The 19,893-nt window shown below is 39.4% G+C and overlaps 2 protein-coding genes across 13 annotated transcripts in view; one reads left to right on the forward strand and one right to left on the reverse strand.

Moving 5' to 3' along the window:
* Nucleotides 1-2,647, forward strand: part of rap1gapb (RAP1 GTPase activating protein b) — a 107,191-nt gene extending 104,544 nt beyond the window's left edge. For all 12 annotated transcript variants that reach the window (XM_023287591.3, XM_055010703.1, XM_023287593.3 and 9 more), the window contains 2 exons: nt 411-455; nt 593-2,647. In XM_023287591.3, the coding sequence (XP_023143359.2) occupies nt 411-419 (9 nt within the window). In that variant the 3' untranslated portion in view covers nt 420-455; nt 593-2,647. The remainder of the gene's footprint in view (nt 1-410; nt 456-592) is intronic.
* On the reverse strand, nt 2,118-18,159 carry padi2 (peptidyl arginine deiminase, type II). The gene is made up of 16 exons (XM_023287594.3): nt 17,431-18,159; nt 15,232-15,403; nt 14,349-14,418; nt 13,631-13,692; nt 13,035-13,152; nt 11,734-11,886; nt 11,375-11,565; nt 10,876-10,979; nt 9,214-9,325; nt 6,746-6,853; nt 5,964-6,115; nt 5,640-5,787; nt 5,381-5,474; nt 5,206-5,285; nt 4,293-4,433; nt 2,118-3,998 (listed from the first exon to the last, which is right to left on the reverse strand). The coding sequence occupies exons 1-16, from the start codon at nt 17,520-17,522 to the stop codon at nt 3,765-3,767; spliced, it is 2,031 nt and encodes a 676-aa protein (XP_023143362.2). The 5' UTR covers nt 17,523-18,159; the 3' UTR covers nt 2,118-3,764.
* Between the last annotated feature and the right edge of the window lie 1,734 nt (nt 18,160-19,893).

Consider the following 19,893-nt stretch of genomic DNA (forward strand, 5'->3'; position numbering starts at 1 on the left):
GCTGAGGCTGATGGAAATGGCATTAGTGATGCAAGTATTAAGACATAAGCCAAAGTCTTGGATGACTTATACATTTGATATGATGATGGTTTTGGATTTCCACATCATACAGAAGGGTCAAGAATACAAAATTTCATGGCAATCCATCCAACAGTTGTGCTCCAGACTACAAATATAAACCTTCAATCGTTGCACTCTTGAACACAACTGCTATTATGTTGCATAGAGGGACCATCAGAGGATTGCTAAGTCACTGAGGATACATGTTCTGGGAAGGAGGAATGTCTGACCAAAATGTTGTGCCTATCCATTTGGTAGATGTTGAGATATTTCACATCATAAGTGAAACTTTGGCCGAATTGGATAAGTGGATATTAACTGTGCTCTCATCTCTCCACGTCTGTATGCAGAACTGTTAGCCACTCTCTGATCACTACATCAATGGACATTTTCAGGTTAGACATACCATACTTACTGACTTATATCTTATATTTATCTTCTACATTCTTGTCACATTTGTTAGGCCGTGTTCATTTGTTTCTATTTTATGCCCATTTATATATCTCTCCCACGTCTACCTCCTTTCTCTCAGCATTCCCATAAGAGGCATCTTTGGCCAAAAAACAAGCCAGGGGCATATGAACTCCACCACTGATGCAGAAAAGGAGCACCGTAGCCAGATCAAGAGACTGTCAGATCTTCCTTTGTATGTTTCGGCATGGATCTGCTACCTGTCACGACAGACGCCCGGCTCCGTGGACATGTACCAACCTACTGCCCTCATTCCATCTCTTTGTGGAAACCTCCTCGAGTCCTCAAGGCAGAGGAATAAAGAGGCTTCCACACCCATGCAGCATCTCTACTGGCTGTCGTCTTTGGATAGTCTGCCCGCCTGCTCACTTTTCAGGCCAGTAAGTTCTGAAACCCGACTCTTACTGTAAACACCCATGTGCTGTGTATCCTCTTTGAAAGATCAGGATTGCAGTGGAGCTTTTAATCTTGTGAGTGAAGAAACTGAGACAGATCAAACAACTGGTGTTTGCTTAGCTTGTGAAGAGTTGCACTATGGAGTAAAATGTTTTTTTTTTTTAAATGTCATATTCACATCCCACTGTGATATTGTACATGGGTTTCACTTTGACGTACAAGGTGTGTGTGTGTGTGTGTGTGTGTGTGTGTGTTGGTATGTGTGTGGCTGTCTGTCATGGCCATGTTTTGTGTTTTATTGATGATCTGTTCTTTTCTGAGTATTCTGCAGTGAATATTTGTGTTTTACAACAACTTCAGCAAATTTGTCATGTTTTGGTCTAGGGTACATGTATGATGCTGTTGTTGGTGGCTATAAAAATTCTACTCCACCAGAAATTTGTGCTACAGTAAACTATGACCTATTTTACCAGGAATGTAGGCTTCATTGATATAATTTTAGTAAGAAGCAGAGTTACTGTTGTGCCCCAACCAGCACCATGCATCCTCACATTTAAAGGTACTGCTGTTTAGACTTTTGTCTCCAAATGCTCTTTGTTACACCCCACTTGTTGATGTCTGTGTACGGATGTATACTGTGCATGGTGTAAATCTGCTCGCCAAATTCCTCTCCTCTGTACACTGGTGCCACATGCTTGACATAGAGGTGTTGTCCCTGTGATTTGTGTTTTTATGGGAAACCAGCCGACATCTCCAGATGCAGTGCACATTGCTGATAGAGCCAAATGTCACCTTTTTCCTACTTTATTTGTAAAGTGTAATATATGTATGTGACCTAAGCACTACATTTTCAGTTATTGCAAAAATGCTGACCTTTTTTTCTGAGGAATTGGGAGTTGTTGCTGAAAATGAATTACACTGTGACTCGTCTTGAAGTTGCCTTTATGATTGTGTCACGTGAGCTGCTTTGAAGGAGGGTCACATTTAAAGGCACCTCGTTTCCGAATGGCTTGAATGTAAAACTAGGCAGAAATGGATTTATCTGTGCATATCTGCTCTGGTGAATGGTGATACTGTGTTGATTCCTGATCACAGTAAACTTGAGTCAGAAAAAGCTCATGTTTACTGAACAGAGAAGCTTCTTCCTGTTTTCAGTTTGTAATGAAGAATGAACTGATACATGGAGATGATTTATTTCACTGATATGACTGAAGCAGACATTTATTGTCAGTAGTGAATTAATGACGGCATTTACAATTTGTGAAAGTACAAAAGGTTTAAGACACTGGACCAAATGCAAAATGCCCTATATCCAAGCTAGAAATCCTTCTTCATATAAATTGCATAGAACAGTGTAGAGAGAAATTTCAACACATTTGTGATTTGGCCTTTTAAATTGACTTATTAAAAAGGATGATTTGAAATCATTGTCCTCTGGACCTTGGAAATGCTTGAGTAGATGAAGTCTGCCCTCTTGTGGCTCTGTATTATTATCGCACATCGTTGATCTATCTGCGCTTGCACTGTATGCCAGTGGACGACAACCACGACGACATGGGGAACGAATCTTCTATGTGCTCGATTCAAATGATTGTATTTCTGTTCTTGTCAACAGTTTGCTTAAGCCCTTGTTCAAAAGACTTGTTTGTAAACATTGCTTTACTTTTTTTGTAAATGAAGTCAACAAAAATGTTTAATAAAGAGGAAGATGCATAAAGTAGATTGAGCAGTGGGGTCATTTTTGCCAAACAATGAATGATTGTTACTGAAGTATTTCAGTGTGACACTGAGGCACAAAAAAATAAGCATTTCACAATATTGAAGACAGAAATAATGTAAAGCTTTGACAAAAATTAATATCTTTTCTATTGCAGTTGTTTTGTAAAATAACTGAGCAAATGAAAGCAACTTAACTCTGCCTGCCTGTCAAGTTACAATTCTTAAAATCAGTCATAAATTAATCTAATTTTGACACCATTTTGCCATTTTTAAGCAACAGCCATCTCACGTACTGCTCTGTGTCTTCATTTTCAGTGTTAGTGAACATTATTCCTTCTCTGGAAGTAAATTTGCTTCACAGATAAAAGAGATTCACAGGAAATGAAGCATGCATGCAGTTTACTCTTATTGATCACCAGGCACTGTTTACACCAGGTCAGAGCTAAATCAAGGTACTGCTAAAACAAAGCGATCCCTTCCTACTGATGCTGCGTCACATAGAGGTGTTGTTCCAAATGGCATACTTTGTCCTCCTACTTTTAGTATGTACTTCAGCTGCTCTTATGAAATGCATATTCTTGAAACTTGGATGTACTACTTAATCATAATATTATGCCTTAAGCTTTGACCATCTTGATCACATACCAGCTCCAGTCTGTTATGTGAAATGAGCTATCACCTGTTTGTGCACTCTTGGTGGCTCAAGTATGCTCGCCAGAGACAGTAATGTATCTTCAGCTGCACAGAGGATTGTGGATCAGCATGTGACAAGAAAAGCATGCTAGCTTGCATAGAGCAAAATATGACCAATGTAGCAGGACATCTAGGTATTCTAAGCATACTGTATTTGACGCACTATGCATGGGACACACTAAGCAGTATGGTAGCACAGGTATTGGAATGCACCCACAATGCTCAGTGGTGAAACAGGAGGTGGCTTATACTTTGAAGCAGTCACAAGAAAGGCAGAGTACTGGTCGCCTCCCTTTAATTAACGAGAAACACTGTAGTGTTAAATCATATTTGCTATCGCCATGGTAGCCAAGCATGTCACCCAGTTAACCAGGACTGAAATCTTAAGGACAACAACTTTAATCTGTCTCCTGCTTAGTTTTCGTTCACATCTCCAGGTTCCACCATTTGAAGTCAAACGGTTGCCTTCGGACATTGGAGCCACAGTGCACCTCTCCCAGCAGTTTGTGGTAGGAAGCAAAGTCATCAATGAACGTGCACCGGAGGCCCAGACCCTCCAACAGAGAGCACATCTCAGCCTCAAGGGCGCAGCGTCCGTTCACCTTGGGGCCAAAGGGCTTCGGGATGCCGAGATTTTTCCCCAAGACAATCATGTTCACCTGAAAACAGATGTGACACAAGGCAGTGTCATCAGTTCCTGTATTCACTTAGATGTCACTTACATGTTTTTGGCAAATGATAAAAGCTTTAATGCCTCCTAAAATTGAAATAAACCTTGAAATGTTATTTAAAAAAGGTACGTTAAAAGGGAGTTTTTTTTATTGCCATTGTCGTCTTAGGACTTGCTCTAGGGGTTCAGGCCATTTGGGTTCTTCGTCATGAGACAATCTGAATTGTAATTGGCGCTATATAAAAAAACTGAATTGAACTGAATTGAATTGAATAGAACTCACCATGTCCGGGTAGTAAGCCACTGCTCTGCTCTCGCTGCCCATTTCCTCTACCAACTTGAAAAGGATTGGCATGTCAATGATGTCGTCATCATCCAGGCCCAGCTCTCTCTTCAGTACGTCCCTGTTCCAGTCAATGCAGCTCTGGGAAACAGCGGATAGTAAAGAGCACTGCATGCACTCCACATACTGTACAATATGCTATGTGAGTTACACACATTTTTGTCCATCTTTTCAAACTAATGTGCTGAAAACAATTTCCACATTAATTGTCACTTGGGGGGTCATTTACCTGCGCTCACTGGAACTTGGTAGTGAGAGAGGGAAAACTGTCTCAGGAAGCAGCACAAGAACTGCTAATTAGGACCTTGAAAATAAGTGGCCAACTGGGGGCACACAAGACTAAGATCAGTGACGCCAAATGTCAGCTGGGGAGGCGTAAAGCGCACTGCAAGGGAACTTTAGAGCAGCAGAAATATATCGTCAAGTGAATCATTCTTTACTACTTGCGTTCTGAAAAATCACAGTTTGACTAGATGCCAGAGGTACACTGCGCCTTAAGGCACGGTGCCAACAGAAATGCTTCATGGGGATGGAATAATAGCATGTGGTCATGATTTACTTCCTTAGTTGTGATGAAAAATCCTAATGTTGCAGCTTCCTGGCCTTACCTATAATTCAACACCTCATGAATTCTGTTGTGGGTGGACAGGAATAAATTCCTGGTGCCACATAGCTAATTCCTGTTGCAAGCTTTACCACTGAGTGAAGGCTGTTGTAGAAGCATATTAATGCCTACAGTTGAAAAGCAGATATGAGTATAGTATCTGGCTCACTTGAACTGCAATGTAGTCTGTTTGCATTTTCACAGACTAAACTTTCATCTTCCTTTTTGAGACTGTAATGTAACACTCACCTGTACATAGTTGTTGTGACTTTGGAGGATTTCATCATTAAGTATCTCATCCACTGTTATTTGTTCTTCATCTTTCAAACCTGGTTTGGAGGCATTGTATAGAGTGAGCTAAGTTTTTTTTTTTTTTTACATTTCTTTTGCAGATTTTCCACAGTTGCTAAAAAAACAGGCCTACCGTCAAACATTTTTGCCTGTCCGTGTCCGTCATTCTGTAAGCCCCTGAAGAGTTTGTAGCCTGCATCGGGGCTTGCCAGCAGCAGTCGAAAGCCCTGAGACCAGGCACACAAGAGACAAAGATAACACTGGCGCCCACATATCCTGAGAGCTTATGCAGTCCCACAATGCATATAACAGCACGTCAGTATCAACGACTAATGGCTAAATACATCGTATTTCACCTCAGCAGTTTGAGATGTTACTCAGGGGGCATTTACCTTTCTGTCAGATGCAGGAACAAAAGTCATGAATTCATCAACGTGGCCAACAAGCAGCCAGTCAGAAAACAAGGCAACAGGCTCCTGAACTTTCTGAGCAAACAAGAATTCTTGGACTACTTTTGTCATGTTTCGCCCTTTAGTTGCCCTGAAAGAAAGAAAGAGATGTGAGTGGGCACAAATGCTCTGTGACAGGCACTTTTTACTTTGCTGCTTCTCAAACAAGGAGCTTGATGTATTAATCATGTGAAAAGCTGCTCATACATTATTTTTTCATAGCCCTCACAAGTCAGAAACTCATCTGTGAATCTGTTACAAACTCACGTAGGGAAGGCCACGCCAATGATGATTCTGCCTAGGGGGTATTTTTTTCCATTCACGGTAACAGGAGGACTGACCTCCAGATTACCGAACGAGTCCAGACTGCTCACTTCTTCATTCTCAGCTGTCCTCGTCACATAGCCAAAGTTGGGGCCCTGAGGATATAAAGCTGGTTACAGACCTCCTTCAGACATGATGGAAGACAAAAAATAAATACTTCATGTTAAACAATAATTTGTATTAGAGGTTCCATTTCTTGCAAAAATAATTTAATTACTAAATGTGCATATACTACCGTTCAAAAGTTTGGGGTCACATAGAAATGTCCGTATTTTTGAAAGAAAAGCAATTTTTTTTTTCAATGAAGATAACATAAAATGAATCAGCAATACAGTCTAGACATTGTTAATGTGGTAAATGACTGTTCTAGCTGGAAACGGCTAATTTTTAATGGAATATCTACATAGGGGTATAGAGGAACATTTCCAGCAACCATCACTCCTGTGTTCTAATGCTACATTGTGTTAGCTAATGGTGTTGAAAGGCTAAATGATGATTAGAAAGCCCTTGTGCAATTATGTTAGCGCATGAATGAAAGTCAGTTTTCATGGAAAACATGAAACTGCTGGGGTGACCCCAAACGTTTGAAGGGTAGTGTATATCTAATTACATCTACCACGTCTCCCTAACTGAAAAACCTCTGCCCTGGTTAAATGATTCAAAAATCAAATGTTGCTACAGGAGATTGATCCTGATGTCAGGAGAAGTCTGAGTCTGTGTCTTACCAGTAGCTCCTCGTATGGAAAATTCTGGAGTTTTCCATCTCTTGGGGAATCCAGAACAACAGGAAACCGTTGATGAGGTGAATCAATGTAACCAAATTCCAGTTCATCCTGAAAATAGATGGCGCATTATATTTCTGCAGTGTTTAGTTTCAAAATCCTAGATTTTAGCAAAGAAGAAAATGTTTTCCAGTAGTTACTCTTGTTGCAACTTCTATCCATGTTAAGCTTTCTCACGTAAACTCTTCCTGTTTAGTTTCCCAATATAGGGATTACAAAATCTGTCACACTGTTACTGTAGTTGCAGTTTAAATAAATCTTCCATGACATAGTTAGTTGGCTCTCCTAAGTCTCTCATATTTTACATTTTAAAAAATAAATTCTAAAATGAATTCAAACACAATTCAGTTGAAGGTACCAATTTCCACTTTCCACAATTAGTATACCGTGGGTATGGAAAGTATTCAGACCCCTTTAAATTTTTCACTCTTTGTTTCATTGCAGCCATTTGCTAAAATCAAAAAAGTTCATTTTATTTCTCATTAATGTACACTCAGCACCCTATCTTGACAGAAAAAAAACAGAAATGTAGAAATTTTTGCAAATTTATTAAAAAAGAAAAACTGAAATATCACACGGTCATAAGTATTCAGACCCTTTGCTCAGTATTGAGTAGAAGCACCCTTTTGAGCTAGTACAGCCATGAGTCTTCTTGGGAATGATGCAACAAGTTTTTCACAGCTGGATTTGGGGATCCTCTGCCATTCTTCCTTGCAGATCCTCTCCGATTCTTTCAGGTTGGATGGTGAACGTTGGTGGACAGCCATTTTCAGATCTCTCCAGAGATGTTCAATTGGGTTTAGGTCAGGGCTCTGGCTGGACCAGTCAAGAATGGTCACAGAGTTGTTCCGAAGCCACTCCTTTGTTATTTTAGCTGTGTGCTTAGGGTCATTGTCTTGTTGGAAGGTGAACCTTCGGCCCAGTCTGAGGTCCAGAGCACTCTGGAAGAGGTTTTCTTCCAGGATATCTCTGTACTTGACCGCATTCATCTTTCCTTCAATTGCAACCAGTCGTCCTGTCCCTGCAGCTGAAAAACACCCCCATAGCATGATGCTGCCACCACCATGTTTCACTGTTGGGATGCTATTGGGCAGGTGATGAGCAGTGCCTGGTTTTCTCCACACATACCGCTTAGAATTAACGCCAAAAAGTTCAATCTTGGTCTCATCAGACCAGAGAATCATATTTCTCATATTCTGGGAGTCCTTCATGTGTTTTTTGGCAAACTCTATGCGGGCTTTCATATGTCTTGCACTGAGGAGAGGCTTCCGTTGGGCCACTCTGCCATAAAGGCCCGACTGGTGGAGGGCTGCAGTGATAGTTGACTTTGTGGAACTTTCTCTCATCTCCCTGCTGCATCTCTGGAGCTCAGCCATGGTGATCTTTGGGTTCTTCTTTACCTCTCTCACCAAGGCTCTTCTCCCACAATTGCTCAGTTTGGCTGGACGGCCAGGTCTAGGAAGAGTTCTGGTCGTCCCAAACTTCTTCCATTTAAGGATTATGGAGGCCACTGTGCTCTTAGAAACCTTGAGTGCTGCAGAAATTCTTTTGTAACCTTGGCCAGATCTGTGCCTTGCCACAATTCTGTCTCTGAGCTCCTTGGGCAGTTCCTTCGACCTCATGATTCTCATTTGCTCTGACATGCACTGTGAGCTGTAAGGTCTTATATAGACAGGTGTGTCCCTTTCCTAATCAAGTCCAATCAGTTTAATTAAACACAGCTGGACTCCAATGAAGAAGTAGAACCATCTCAAGGAGGATCAGAAGAAATGGACTGCAGGTGAGTTAAATATGAGTGTCACAGTAAAGGGTCTGAATACTTATGACCGTGTGATATTTCAGTTTTTCTTTTTTAATAAATTTGCAAAAATTTCTACATTTCTGTTTTTTTCTGTCAAGATAGGGTGCTGAGTGTACATTAATGAGAAATAAAATGAACTTTTTTGATTTTAGCAAATGGCTGCAATGAAACAAATAGTGAAAAATTTAAAGGGGTCTGAATACTTTCCGTACCCACTGTAGATATGACCTGTTATCAGTTTTATGGATATTTCAGTTTGTAGAATAATGGATCTGAAATTGATGGGCAAGGTGAAAGAGAAAGGCAGACAAACTGTGCCTTGTGTACACTTTGCGATGTTTTTCGACTAACCTTAGTGCTGAAATGTGGAGAAAAAAGACTTTCCCTGAATTGCTTCACACAACTCTAAGTACCACTGCTTTTGTGTGCCCATTAATTCAGTGGCGGCACACAGTTTTAATTTGTGCCATGTTAAAAATAATATGAAAATGTTACTACATCTGACCTAGTGAGATTGCCATCATAGCTTTTACAGATAAGTTGATGTGTTTAGATACAGCCATATGTTGAGTGTTTGCCTGAAAGGGGCTTCAGTTTCCAGTCCTCTTACCTGCATCCAGCGGTCTCCTCTGTTCATATACTCATGGCAAATGTTCAGCTTGTACCCACTTTTTGCAACAAGATTCCTCATTCCATTCAGGAATGTGTAGTTATCAGATGTACTGAGAAAGCAACCACAGGCAGATAAGTAGTTTTATCAAGCAAGTTTTATTATTTTTTAATTCTACGAGAACATTAACATTATCCTAATTCTGTATAATCAGGTACTTTTAAAACCATTTAAAAAGCAAGAAAAGCACTCAGAGAGTGCAGTGCTCCGCCAAGGCTGCTCAGTTGTATCATTTCCGACGGTTGAAATCTTGAAAAAATTTGTGGCAGAAATCACGGCAACATAGAATGTGGCCATTTAATATAGATTTATCCACAAACAACATGACCTTGTGCTGAGCACAGGCATGTGTTATGCATGTGTACGTTATGTATGGACACTGAATCGCGTCACCTAAATATGTAGCAGGCGGCGGGAATTAATGGGACTCGGAAACACCCCCACAATTTAATCAATTGTTCCTTGTATGATTTCCGACTGATAAGTCCTGATTAAGTCCGCAGCAGTCAATTTTCAGTAGGATCGCAATCATGTGATCATCAGCAGGCAGCTGACGTAGTGTTCACTTGTTGTCACAGTTACAGTGACTCCATGCCGCTAACTCAATGATACAGAAATCTTGAAGAAATCCGTGGATCCAGACTATAAGCTGCATCACTGCCAAAATCCAATCACTTGGTCCTTGTGTCATTTCTGACCTTCCCTGGAAATTTCATCCAAATCTGTTTGTCCGTTTTTGAGTAATGTTGCGAACAGACAGAAAAACAGACACAGACAAACCAACGCCGATCGTCACATCACTCCGCAGTTCCTTGGCGGAGTAATACAGGGTGTCCATAAAGTCTCTTTACAATTTTAAGAATTTCTTACAAAGGCAGTTGATACGATATCTCAACCAGATTTGCTTTATTGTAATCAGTGTTTATTAAAGTTTGTAATCACATTGAAATTGTGTGTTTCAGGAATCCTGTTGTTGAAAGAGGTACTGTTAAATGAAATCCTAAAAAATGGCTACTCCTCGGACCAGTGGATTGGAATGGATGGGAGAATTCCTTGGCCACCACGTTCACCAGATATCACTCCCTTGGACTTCTTTCCATGGGGTTATGTTCAAGACATCATGTATCGAACAAAGATACGGGACATTACTAACTTGAAGCAAAAGATTCCTGATGCCATTGCCACCATTGATGAGGCTGTGCTACAGCGAACATGGCAAGAAATCGAGTACCACCTTGACGTGCTTGGTGTAACTAATGGTGCCCATATAGAGGTGTATTAAATGAGGTAGAAAAAACTTTGACAACCACTGATTACAATAAAACAAATCCGGTTAAGATATCTTATCAGCTGCCTTTATACTAAATTCTTAAAATTGTAAAGAGGCTTTATGGACAAAATCGGCAAGCATGTAAAGAGAAAACTTATAGCAGGCGAATGCACATTATCTAGTCAACAGTTGTGAAACATAACTGGGAATTCATTTACATGAGCAGCTTTCTTGGTAGTATGAGATAAATTAGGGGAATGTGTGACACTGTAATATCCAGTTAACACATCTATTGCAGCTATTCTCTCTATTATTCATCGGTCGGCCCTTACCTGCAGACAAACACCTCAAGAGGCTGGAGGGTGTTGGGTGTCATGATCCACGGTGCCACCCTGAGCATCACTTTGTCTGTGAAAATGGGCGTTTCAGGTAGCGCCTGTTGAAACATGAGAGAGGCTGCTGAGCGCTGCCAGCTGTACTCCTTTCCAAGTCTGTTTGTGCGTTATCTAAAACTAACCTAATATTTTATTTTAGGAAAGAATTCTGGACCTTTGATGTTGTAGCTTGAGAAACCGAATCTCAAGGTCTACCTAACTAGCTCTGTTTGGAGCTTTTAACCTGATTATTAAAGAAAGACTGAGAGATGTGGTTGAAAGAACTAGAAAGAAGATTTTTGGTCAAACAATTTTTTTCTTAATTTCATCATAATTTAACATAAAATGTAGACTAAAAAGATGATTAAACAACAACAACAACAAAAAAGGAACGAATGGCAGGAGATAATACCAGTACAGCTGCATAAACCTGTGGGTACCATGTGGCAGATCTTACCTCGCCAATGGGCTCTAAAAGACTGAGGTTGATGCTGATGAGCCCATCAAAATCTCTGTCAGGAAACCTGAGGCCCTCCACGTAAAAGTTCATCTCTGCTTCGCCTCCAAGGTAAGGCACTTCCTGAGAGAGGACCTCACTGCTCAGCACCAGAGGAAAGTCCCTCACAAAGGCATTAAAGAGTGTATATGCTGAAGAACAACAAAAACAAGACACAAATACTTAGATGCTTAATTTTTTGGGAAAAAAAACATTAAAGATAACAAAATAAGAGAGTGTACAGCCTTAACAAACCAGTTGAATTACATGCACATTACATCATCCGTTCTTGGGATTTCTCAGCCTTCGTCTGTACTCACATATGCTGTTATTCATCACTCCAGGGGATCTGGTTCTGAAGACTCGGACACTTTCTGCGTCTCCCTGAGAGATGTGCATGGTGAGCTTGTAGCCCTCCGGAAGCTTGGCTGGTCCTTTGGTCCGCAGCACCATGACTGACATGTCCTTCAGATCTGTACATTCACAGATCGGTTAATGTGGGTCACATACACTACCGTTCAAAAGTTTGGGGTCACGCAGGCAATTTCATGTGTTCCATGTGTGTATTCATGTTGTCCACCAGGCCTACCATCGTCATAGCAACTAATGTATGAGAAAAGGCTGCTGTTGGAGACGTTATGTTTTGGAGTGCTGTTTAGGATCAGTGGTGTTTGTAGAGAAGAAGCCGTCTGTTGAGAGCAGCTGGGGTCCACTACATCTGTCACTTTCATTGGAAAACTTCATTGTTTATGTTGTGACTCGTAAATGTATTTTTATCTTTTATCTATTAAGCAGAAATGGCTCCAGTAGTAACCGTTTTTTTATATATATGTCATCAAATGAAAGTACAGTTTGTGTTTCCACCAGAGCCTCTTTTTTTTATTACACTTTAACTGCATTTATTTTACTACAAAGCTACTTTGGATTTTTTGTATCTGTTTTTGATATCGGTTCCACTGGTGATGCACATGTCAGTAAATCAGTCAGTTTCAACAAGAATCCTCTCCAAACAAAAATGTGCCATTTAGGGGGTAAAATATACTGTTGGTGATTTTGATATGGAAGCTTAAAATCCATAAATTTGTCTTTAGTTCCCTCTTTATGCTGGACAACTCAACATTGGAATTCCTGTTCTTTGAAAATGGTAGTTTGGTCCACTTATGACCTTTTCCAGAGCTTCCATACTTTTGAATGGTAGTTTATGTAATTGGGTTCTAGACACTGCTGAGTTTAAATGTACATGTAACATATATGACATACATGTGCGTCTTCTTTTACAATTCCAACTCTAAATATTACTGACAGTGTGTGCTGATATTTAGGATCAGTACATAACACCTGCTTTGCTATCAAATGTCAGCCCTACTGGTTTGTCTGCTGCAAAGTCATGTGAGAAGCCTACTTGATCAAGTTGCCCTCTGCACACACACAAAGGTCTCAATCTCTGTCAGACTGAGTTACCATATCACCCCTGGCATCTGCTGCCCTGCACTAGCAAATACTTTTGAGGGACTTTTTAGCGCTAATAACAGTTATGAAAAAGCTCATGCCACAGAAGTAAGAATGCTGGAGAAACAGAGGATTTTTTGGTAAACGAGACACTGCACTGATGTGGTTTTACCAGACACTCTGGTGATGGATGTCTGCTCGTGGTCCGGTTTCTTCAAGTAGGTCCTCTCTGAGTCACAGTTGACCAAAAGGATGGCTCCATGCCCGTCAGGACCCCATTTCCAGGATCCCTAACAGATTTTTCATCAAAGCATAGGGTGAATTAATCAGATTCAGAGGTTGCTGGAAAAACTTTCAGCAATGTGGCACTATTTCTGCGTTTTTCCTTATTATTTGTTTAACATACATAAAGACTTAAGAGTCAAAAATGTGTATTTAAACAACACATTCACGTCTTCCCTTTGACGGAGAAAAATGTGGAGAAAAAAATAAATACAAGAAAGTCCCAGAAAGCAAAAAAGTTAACGAACAAAATTAGGCTAAATTTGTCCCTGACTGCAGCCTGTTTAGGCTTTCGGAAATAAATGATCTTATATAAACAGTAAGAAGCAATAAATGATGAATATGCAGCACAAAGTTTGATCTATACATAGAACCATATTCCAGTTGTTACACTTGGCATGTTATTGTTCATCAGAAAGTTTAAAAAAAAGAAAATCTGCACTTTATTAGGCATCAGAATTTGCTCTGTCATTGATTTGACATCACCTTATCAGGGTTGTTGTGCTCCACAATGCCATCTCTGTCAGCATCCACATCCAAAGAGATCTCTGTGCAACAAAGAGACCTTGTCACAATCATCACAAAGTGCTTTTGCATGGACATATTGTTCCAGACAGGCTCAGATCACTATGCAGCTACTGTTTAATCATTTCTGCATCTCAATCACCATGAAGCGGAATCGACTGTGTAACTTATAAACCATTGTGGTTACAATACAGTATTTTCACATCATTATTGTTCTGATAATATACACTACCGTTCAAAAGTTTGGGGTCATCCGGGCAATTTCATGTTTTCCATGAAAACTCACACTTTCATTCATGTGCTAACATAGTTGCACAAGGGTTTTCTAATCACCAATTAGCCTTTCAACACCATTAGCTAACACAATGTAGCATTAGAACACAGGAGTGATGGTTGCTGGAAATGTTCCTCTGTACCCCTATGGAGATATTCCATTAAAAATCAGCTGTTTCCAGCTAGAATAGTCATTTACCATATTAACAAAGTCTAGACTGTATTTCTGATTGTTTTTATGTTGTTTTCATTGAAAAAAAAAAGCTTTTCTTTCAAAAATACGGACATTTCTATGTGACCCCAAATTTTTTGAACAGTAGTGTATACAGTGACAAAACAGCAAACTGTTAGTAGTCATAAAATGCATCTTTTTTTCCCTCCGTCTTTTTCAGACATTTTAACTTACCAACAGCTGTCAGGTGCAGAACTGCTCTCCCTAAGACGTCTTTCTTCTCCCCATAGTACTGAACAGACAGCTTGTAAAATAAAGGCACAAGTAAACAAATGGCTGCATTTTATTCCCCTTTAAATTGACATTTTAAACAACCATGAATGAAAATTTTACAATTATTAGTTGGACGTTGCAAACCTGAAAGAGTTCTTGATTTTCGCTAAACATGACATTGATTTCTCTGGTTATCTAAACAGCCATAAATCAATTAAAATGAGCTAAAGGCATAAATGCTGAAGGGAAAGTTGACTATACACTACCATTGAATAGTTTGGGGTCACCCAAGCAATTTCATGTTTTCCATGAAAACTCACATTTTCATTTATGTGCTAACATAATTACACAAGGGTTTTCTAATCATCAATTAGCCTTTCAACACCATTAGCTAACACAATGTAGCATTAGAGCACAGGAGTGATGGTTGCTGGAAATGTTCCTCTGTACCCCTATGGAGATATTCCATTAAAAATCAGTAATTTCCAGCTAGAATAGTCATTTATCACATTAACAAAGTCTAGACTGTATTTCCGATTAATTTAATATTATCTTCAATGAAAAGATGCTTGTCTTTCAAAAAATAAGGACATTTCTACGTGACTCAAAACTTTTAAAAGGTAGTGTATTTCTAGTAACAGTTTCTAGGGAACCGGTATGCAGTCTCATTACTTCATCCAAAAATGAATACATTTTGACATGAGCATTTCTTCACAGGTACCTGAATCATGCTCCTGAGTGTGCATTTTGCTTCAAATAATGCCTCACTTGGTGAAGGATTTTAATCACTCAGTAAACAGTGACATTTTGATTTGTGTTATTACACACTTATGTCCTACTTTACCTTACTATCATTTTCATATTGACTGGCATGTTTCATGCTGATGACCAGCACTGAGTTGTCAGAGAGAGGGATGGGGGAGAGGTGGGAGGTCTCCTGAGGAGGGGGGTTGATCCTGTACTGAACACTGGATGTGCACTTCACAGAGAAGAACCTGGAGCTCAGCGGGGCGGTCCTGAAAACAAGACAGCACAAACACGCTGTAATAATACATATACCCAGTCCTTTTCTAAGAGCTCATTACTGATGCATACAGTCAAGCGTCAAACTGATCATTTGTAACAAGGGACACACCAAAGTAGCAGCTATAGTTATGATGAAGTCAGTCTGTATTCCCTTTTCCTTAGAAAATAGTAAATAGAAAAATAATTCTCACACACACTTTTAAATAAAAGCCTCAAAGAAAAAATGCTGTCCCCATTTATTCAAAAGATTTTTGGGACATGCTTTTATTTTTGTCTGAAGTGCAACATACCTGATAATCACATATTACCACTGGATCTCTGGGTTTCCAGATGAATGCTATTTGGCAGCAATGTTAACTTTTTTCTTCATGCCAACACCCATCTGAACGTTTGTTGTGGAAACTGTAATTACCGTACTCTTGTGAGTAGATATCTTTCCAAACAAACCCAGTGTAAGAGATGGGGTTTTCCAGTTCTGTAGTGTTTAGAGCAGGGGCATCAAACATAAGGCCACTGGGCCAAAACTGGCCCGCCAGAGGGTCCAATCAGACCCTTGGGATGCCTTTACAAAGTGTAAAAATTATAGAGACAACAATAATTGCAATTTTTCAATAAAAGTAACTGCTATTTTAAATTGGTCCACTGTACTGCCACAACTTTTATGCATTTTTTATGTATAAATTTAATACATTTACAAGGTAGGGAGATAACTTAATCTTCTTTCTTTATGGTTCCCACTTAAGTTTGTGTGGTGTGGTGTTCAGGATTACTACACAGATGTGTAAATGAATGTAAATTTCAAATAATTTCTAGATCTTGACAAGTTCTTTTGATCATAAAGTAAAATACTAGATTGTTCAGTTCCAGATACATGTGACTAAATGTTTTGTGCCTTTTGTAGATACACTGTGATCTGAAAGTTGTAATGTGTAAATGATAAACTGAGACATAGAATTGTTGAAATTTCAGTTATTTTTCTTAGGAAATTTCAGTTTGTTCATAATGTTTTACAAAAAGATAGTTCATTAACTGTGAACATTTTCAGAATGTACTTTTTTTGCTAAAACAAAGAGAAATATTTGGAGTTGTCATTATTTACAGGTTATTAGATTTGTCCAAATGTATTGTCTAGATTGCTGAAGACTCATATTACCTTAAGCTAAGTATCAGATCGCATTTGCACACAAGCAAAGACTGGATTGTGTCCCCCATCACTTACAATTAAATTACTAAAAAGGAATCGGCCATCAATAATTATTTCCTTATACATAGTGAATACTGTCCTACACAGATTGGAAAGAATCACATCTGTAGTGTACTTCTTTAAGATTTCAAAACAGGCTCCCTCAACATGACCAGGCCTTCCAAATGTTACCAGACTTTTATTTTTGGGTATTCTAAATACCCCTCAGAGGCCCATGAGGCTCCTGGTCATGTGCCAGTTTCCCACTATATGCCATTGCAGCCTTGCTCTGTTGTGTTGTGTAGGCTGGCACTTGGCATACAGATTTTTTGGGGGGCCGAGAAACAAAACTCTTCTGTGGACAGCAACAAAGGACTGATTTTCTCTACTATGCAAAAAAAGACCACGAGCTCTTATTTTATTTTCTTAATTTATTTGTCGTGCATGTTTAAAGGGGAAAAGTCATCCTGAATTTCACTGTACACTGTGTACAATGACAATAAAGCTTTGTTCTGTTATTTTATCTCATCGATACTACGATCTATACGTGTTGCCAAACTGACTATAAAGTCTAAAACAGTTTCAACAAAAACTGGGCAATATAAACTTCAGGAAGAGATGTTTTTATTTAATTATTTCCATAGATCACATCTAAACGTTTAGTTTGGTGACGACTACACATAAAAATACATAAAGGGAAATAAGACAAGGGATATACATACTAGACTTAGAATAGACAAGTCGTGCAAATTCTCCAAAAAACAAAATGCACATCAAACAATGCATGTTATCTAGGTGTGGTTTGTAATTTTAGATGCTTAAATAAGAGCCTACCTGTTGAGGTTCACATTTAGTTCCGATCCGACCACGCATAATACCCTAGTGGTTTTTTCATAATCTACTCGGAGAGTCCGGGAGTGAGACATGGCTGCAGTCGTCCGTTCAGAGACAGACGCTCCGGATGGTACCGACTGAATAAAAGCACTGCGACCCGTCCGTTACCAGGTAGGAAGACATAAACTACTCTTCGGCGATCAGTCACTTGTGGTGGCCTGAGGGCGACAAACAGCTAATTGCTGAGGACCTAAGCTTCTGAGAGGTGATTGGTCGGCCTGAATCCAGCCCTCCCCCGTACCCTGCAGGGTCCGTCTGTCCTTCTGTTTGCTCACCACGTCTGTCCTCTTCATTCAGAAGCAAAGGTCGCATAATGTGATCACATTTAGAGCAGAGATGGGAATGCATGCACGTTTAACTTAAAAATTCAAATGGAATCACTGTCACAACAGTATTTACAATTAGTTTTGTCTTCTTTGTCTTCCACTTGTGATAATTGCGTCTACCAGCGCACGCATGCGCAACAGTGATCGGGCGCAATAAAAAAAAAACACAAAACTGCGGAGACTTAACGGTTATCAGTGTTGCGAACTTGGCGTCTTTCTCATTAAATCTGGAGACTTTCCAAAGCCTCCTGGCGACTTATTTTTTTGTCAAAAGAACTAGCGACAAATCTAGCGACTTTTTCTGGTGTTTTAGAGACTCTGACATGAAAGCTCGGATCATTCTGCAGTTACTTTCCTCAACGAGCAGCAGGTGCTGCTTAGCTCCTCCGCGTCCCAAAGCACAGGCGCTCAGTCTAGTAACCTCACAGCAGTCCCACTGTCTGATTAGAGGAGACCCACATCACTCCTCGGCCAGACGGCAGATGAACCGCGCATGCGCAAAGTCGCTGAATGAAATGAAAATGTTTCTTCACTGTCATACTAAAATAAATCACTGCATTTAGCCTCTAGTATAAAAACATATTTAGGGTGTTTTATATTCACTTTTTGTCCGCAATGTTATTCCTCTCTCCTACAACGTTGATTACAACTACATGCAAATTATGCAGATTAGACGATGACGTCATTTAGCGACTTCTAGCGACTTTTAAGACAGCCAATAGCTACTTTCCTCACTGAGGAGTCGGCAACACTGACGGTTATACTTCTGTCACTGAAATAGGAAATGCTCTTATAAGATGCATTACAATGAATTTTTGACACAAAGTTACTTTTGTAATGTTGAACACAATCTTTTAATGGTTTCCCCTTTCGTCTGATGCTAAGTGCTTTTTCCTCCACTGATGCAAAAAATGATCCAGTAAAGTTGCAAGCTGGCAGGAGTTTCAAACATACTGCTCGCGGGCCAAAACAAGCCCTCCAAAGGGTGCAATCCGGCCCTCTCGGGATGACTTTGCAAAGTGTAAAAATTACAGAGAAGACATGAACTGCAATTTTTCAATAACAGTAACTGCTATTTACAACAACTTACAACCAAGTCTTCTTTATTTATGGTTCCCACTTTATGTGGTGTGATGGTTAGAATTACTACACAGATGTGTAAATGAATGCATATTTAAAATAATTTCTAGATCTTACAAGTTGTAAAGTAAAATACTAGATTGTTCAGTTCCAGATACCTGTGACTAAATGTTTCGTGCCATTTATAGATACAGTGTGATCTGAAAGTTGTAATGTGTTAATAATAAAATGAGACATAATACTGTTGAAACTGCACTTATTTTTCTCTAGAAATTTCAGTTTGTTCATCGTGTTTTACACAAAGATAGTTCATTAATTGTGAACATTTTCAAAATGTACCTTTTTGTGTTAAAACAAAGGGAAATATTTGGAGGTGTCATTATTTATAGGTTATTGTGCTGTGATTTTACTGGTCTGGCCCACTTGAGATCAAATTGGGCTGAACTGAAGATGAGTTTGACACCCTTTCAGACACATATTTCAGGATGGAGACCACTAAAAATCTGTGATTTCGTTATTTGAGTAATGCTTTGTTACTGATTAGTTCCTGTTTATCCAATTACAATTATGTTATTATTGGTAACTTGATCTGAGAGAGCTGCAGACATCAGACAAGACAAGCATGGCTCTGATGCTTGACAGGAGGAGAAGTAAGCACCTTTTTTTCCTCGTGTTGATTGTAGCCTAATCCATGTTTACTCAGCATCATTCTAACAATTCACAGTGATGATATCTTAAGTTTTTCTGAAAACATTTCATAACTGTAAAGTCCAGCTGTTTTTTTTTTTTTTTAAGTTCAGTGTCCATTAGACATCAGACGTTGGGTGATTCATATCTAAAATTTAGCAGTTTATATATGTATATATTTTCCTTTTTAGTTTTGTTTGAAATGCAGTTTTACATAGGTGACCACATGCTAAACAAACACAAACAAACACAATGTAGCATTAGAACACAGGAGTGATGGTTGCTGGAAATGTTCCTCTGTACCTCTACG

Source organism: Amphiprion ocellaris, chromosome 5, assembly GCF_022539595.1.
Source record: "Amphiprion ocellaris isolate individual 3 ecotype Okinawa chromosome 5, ASM2253959v1, whole genome shotgun sequence".
NCBI lineage: Eukaryota > Metazoa > Chordata > Actinopteri > Pomacentridae > Amphiprion > Amphiprion ocellaris.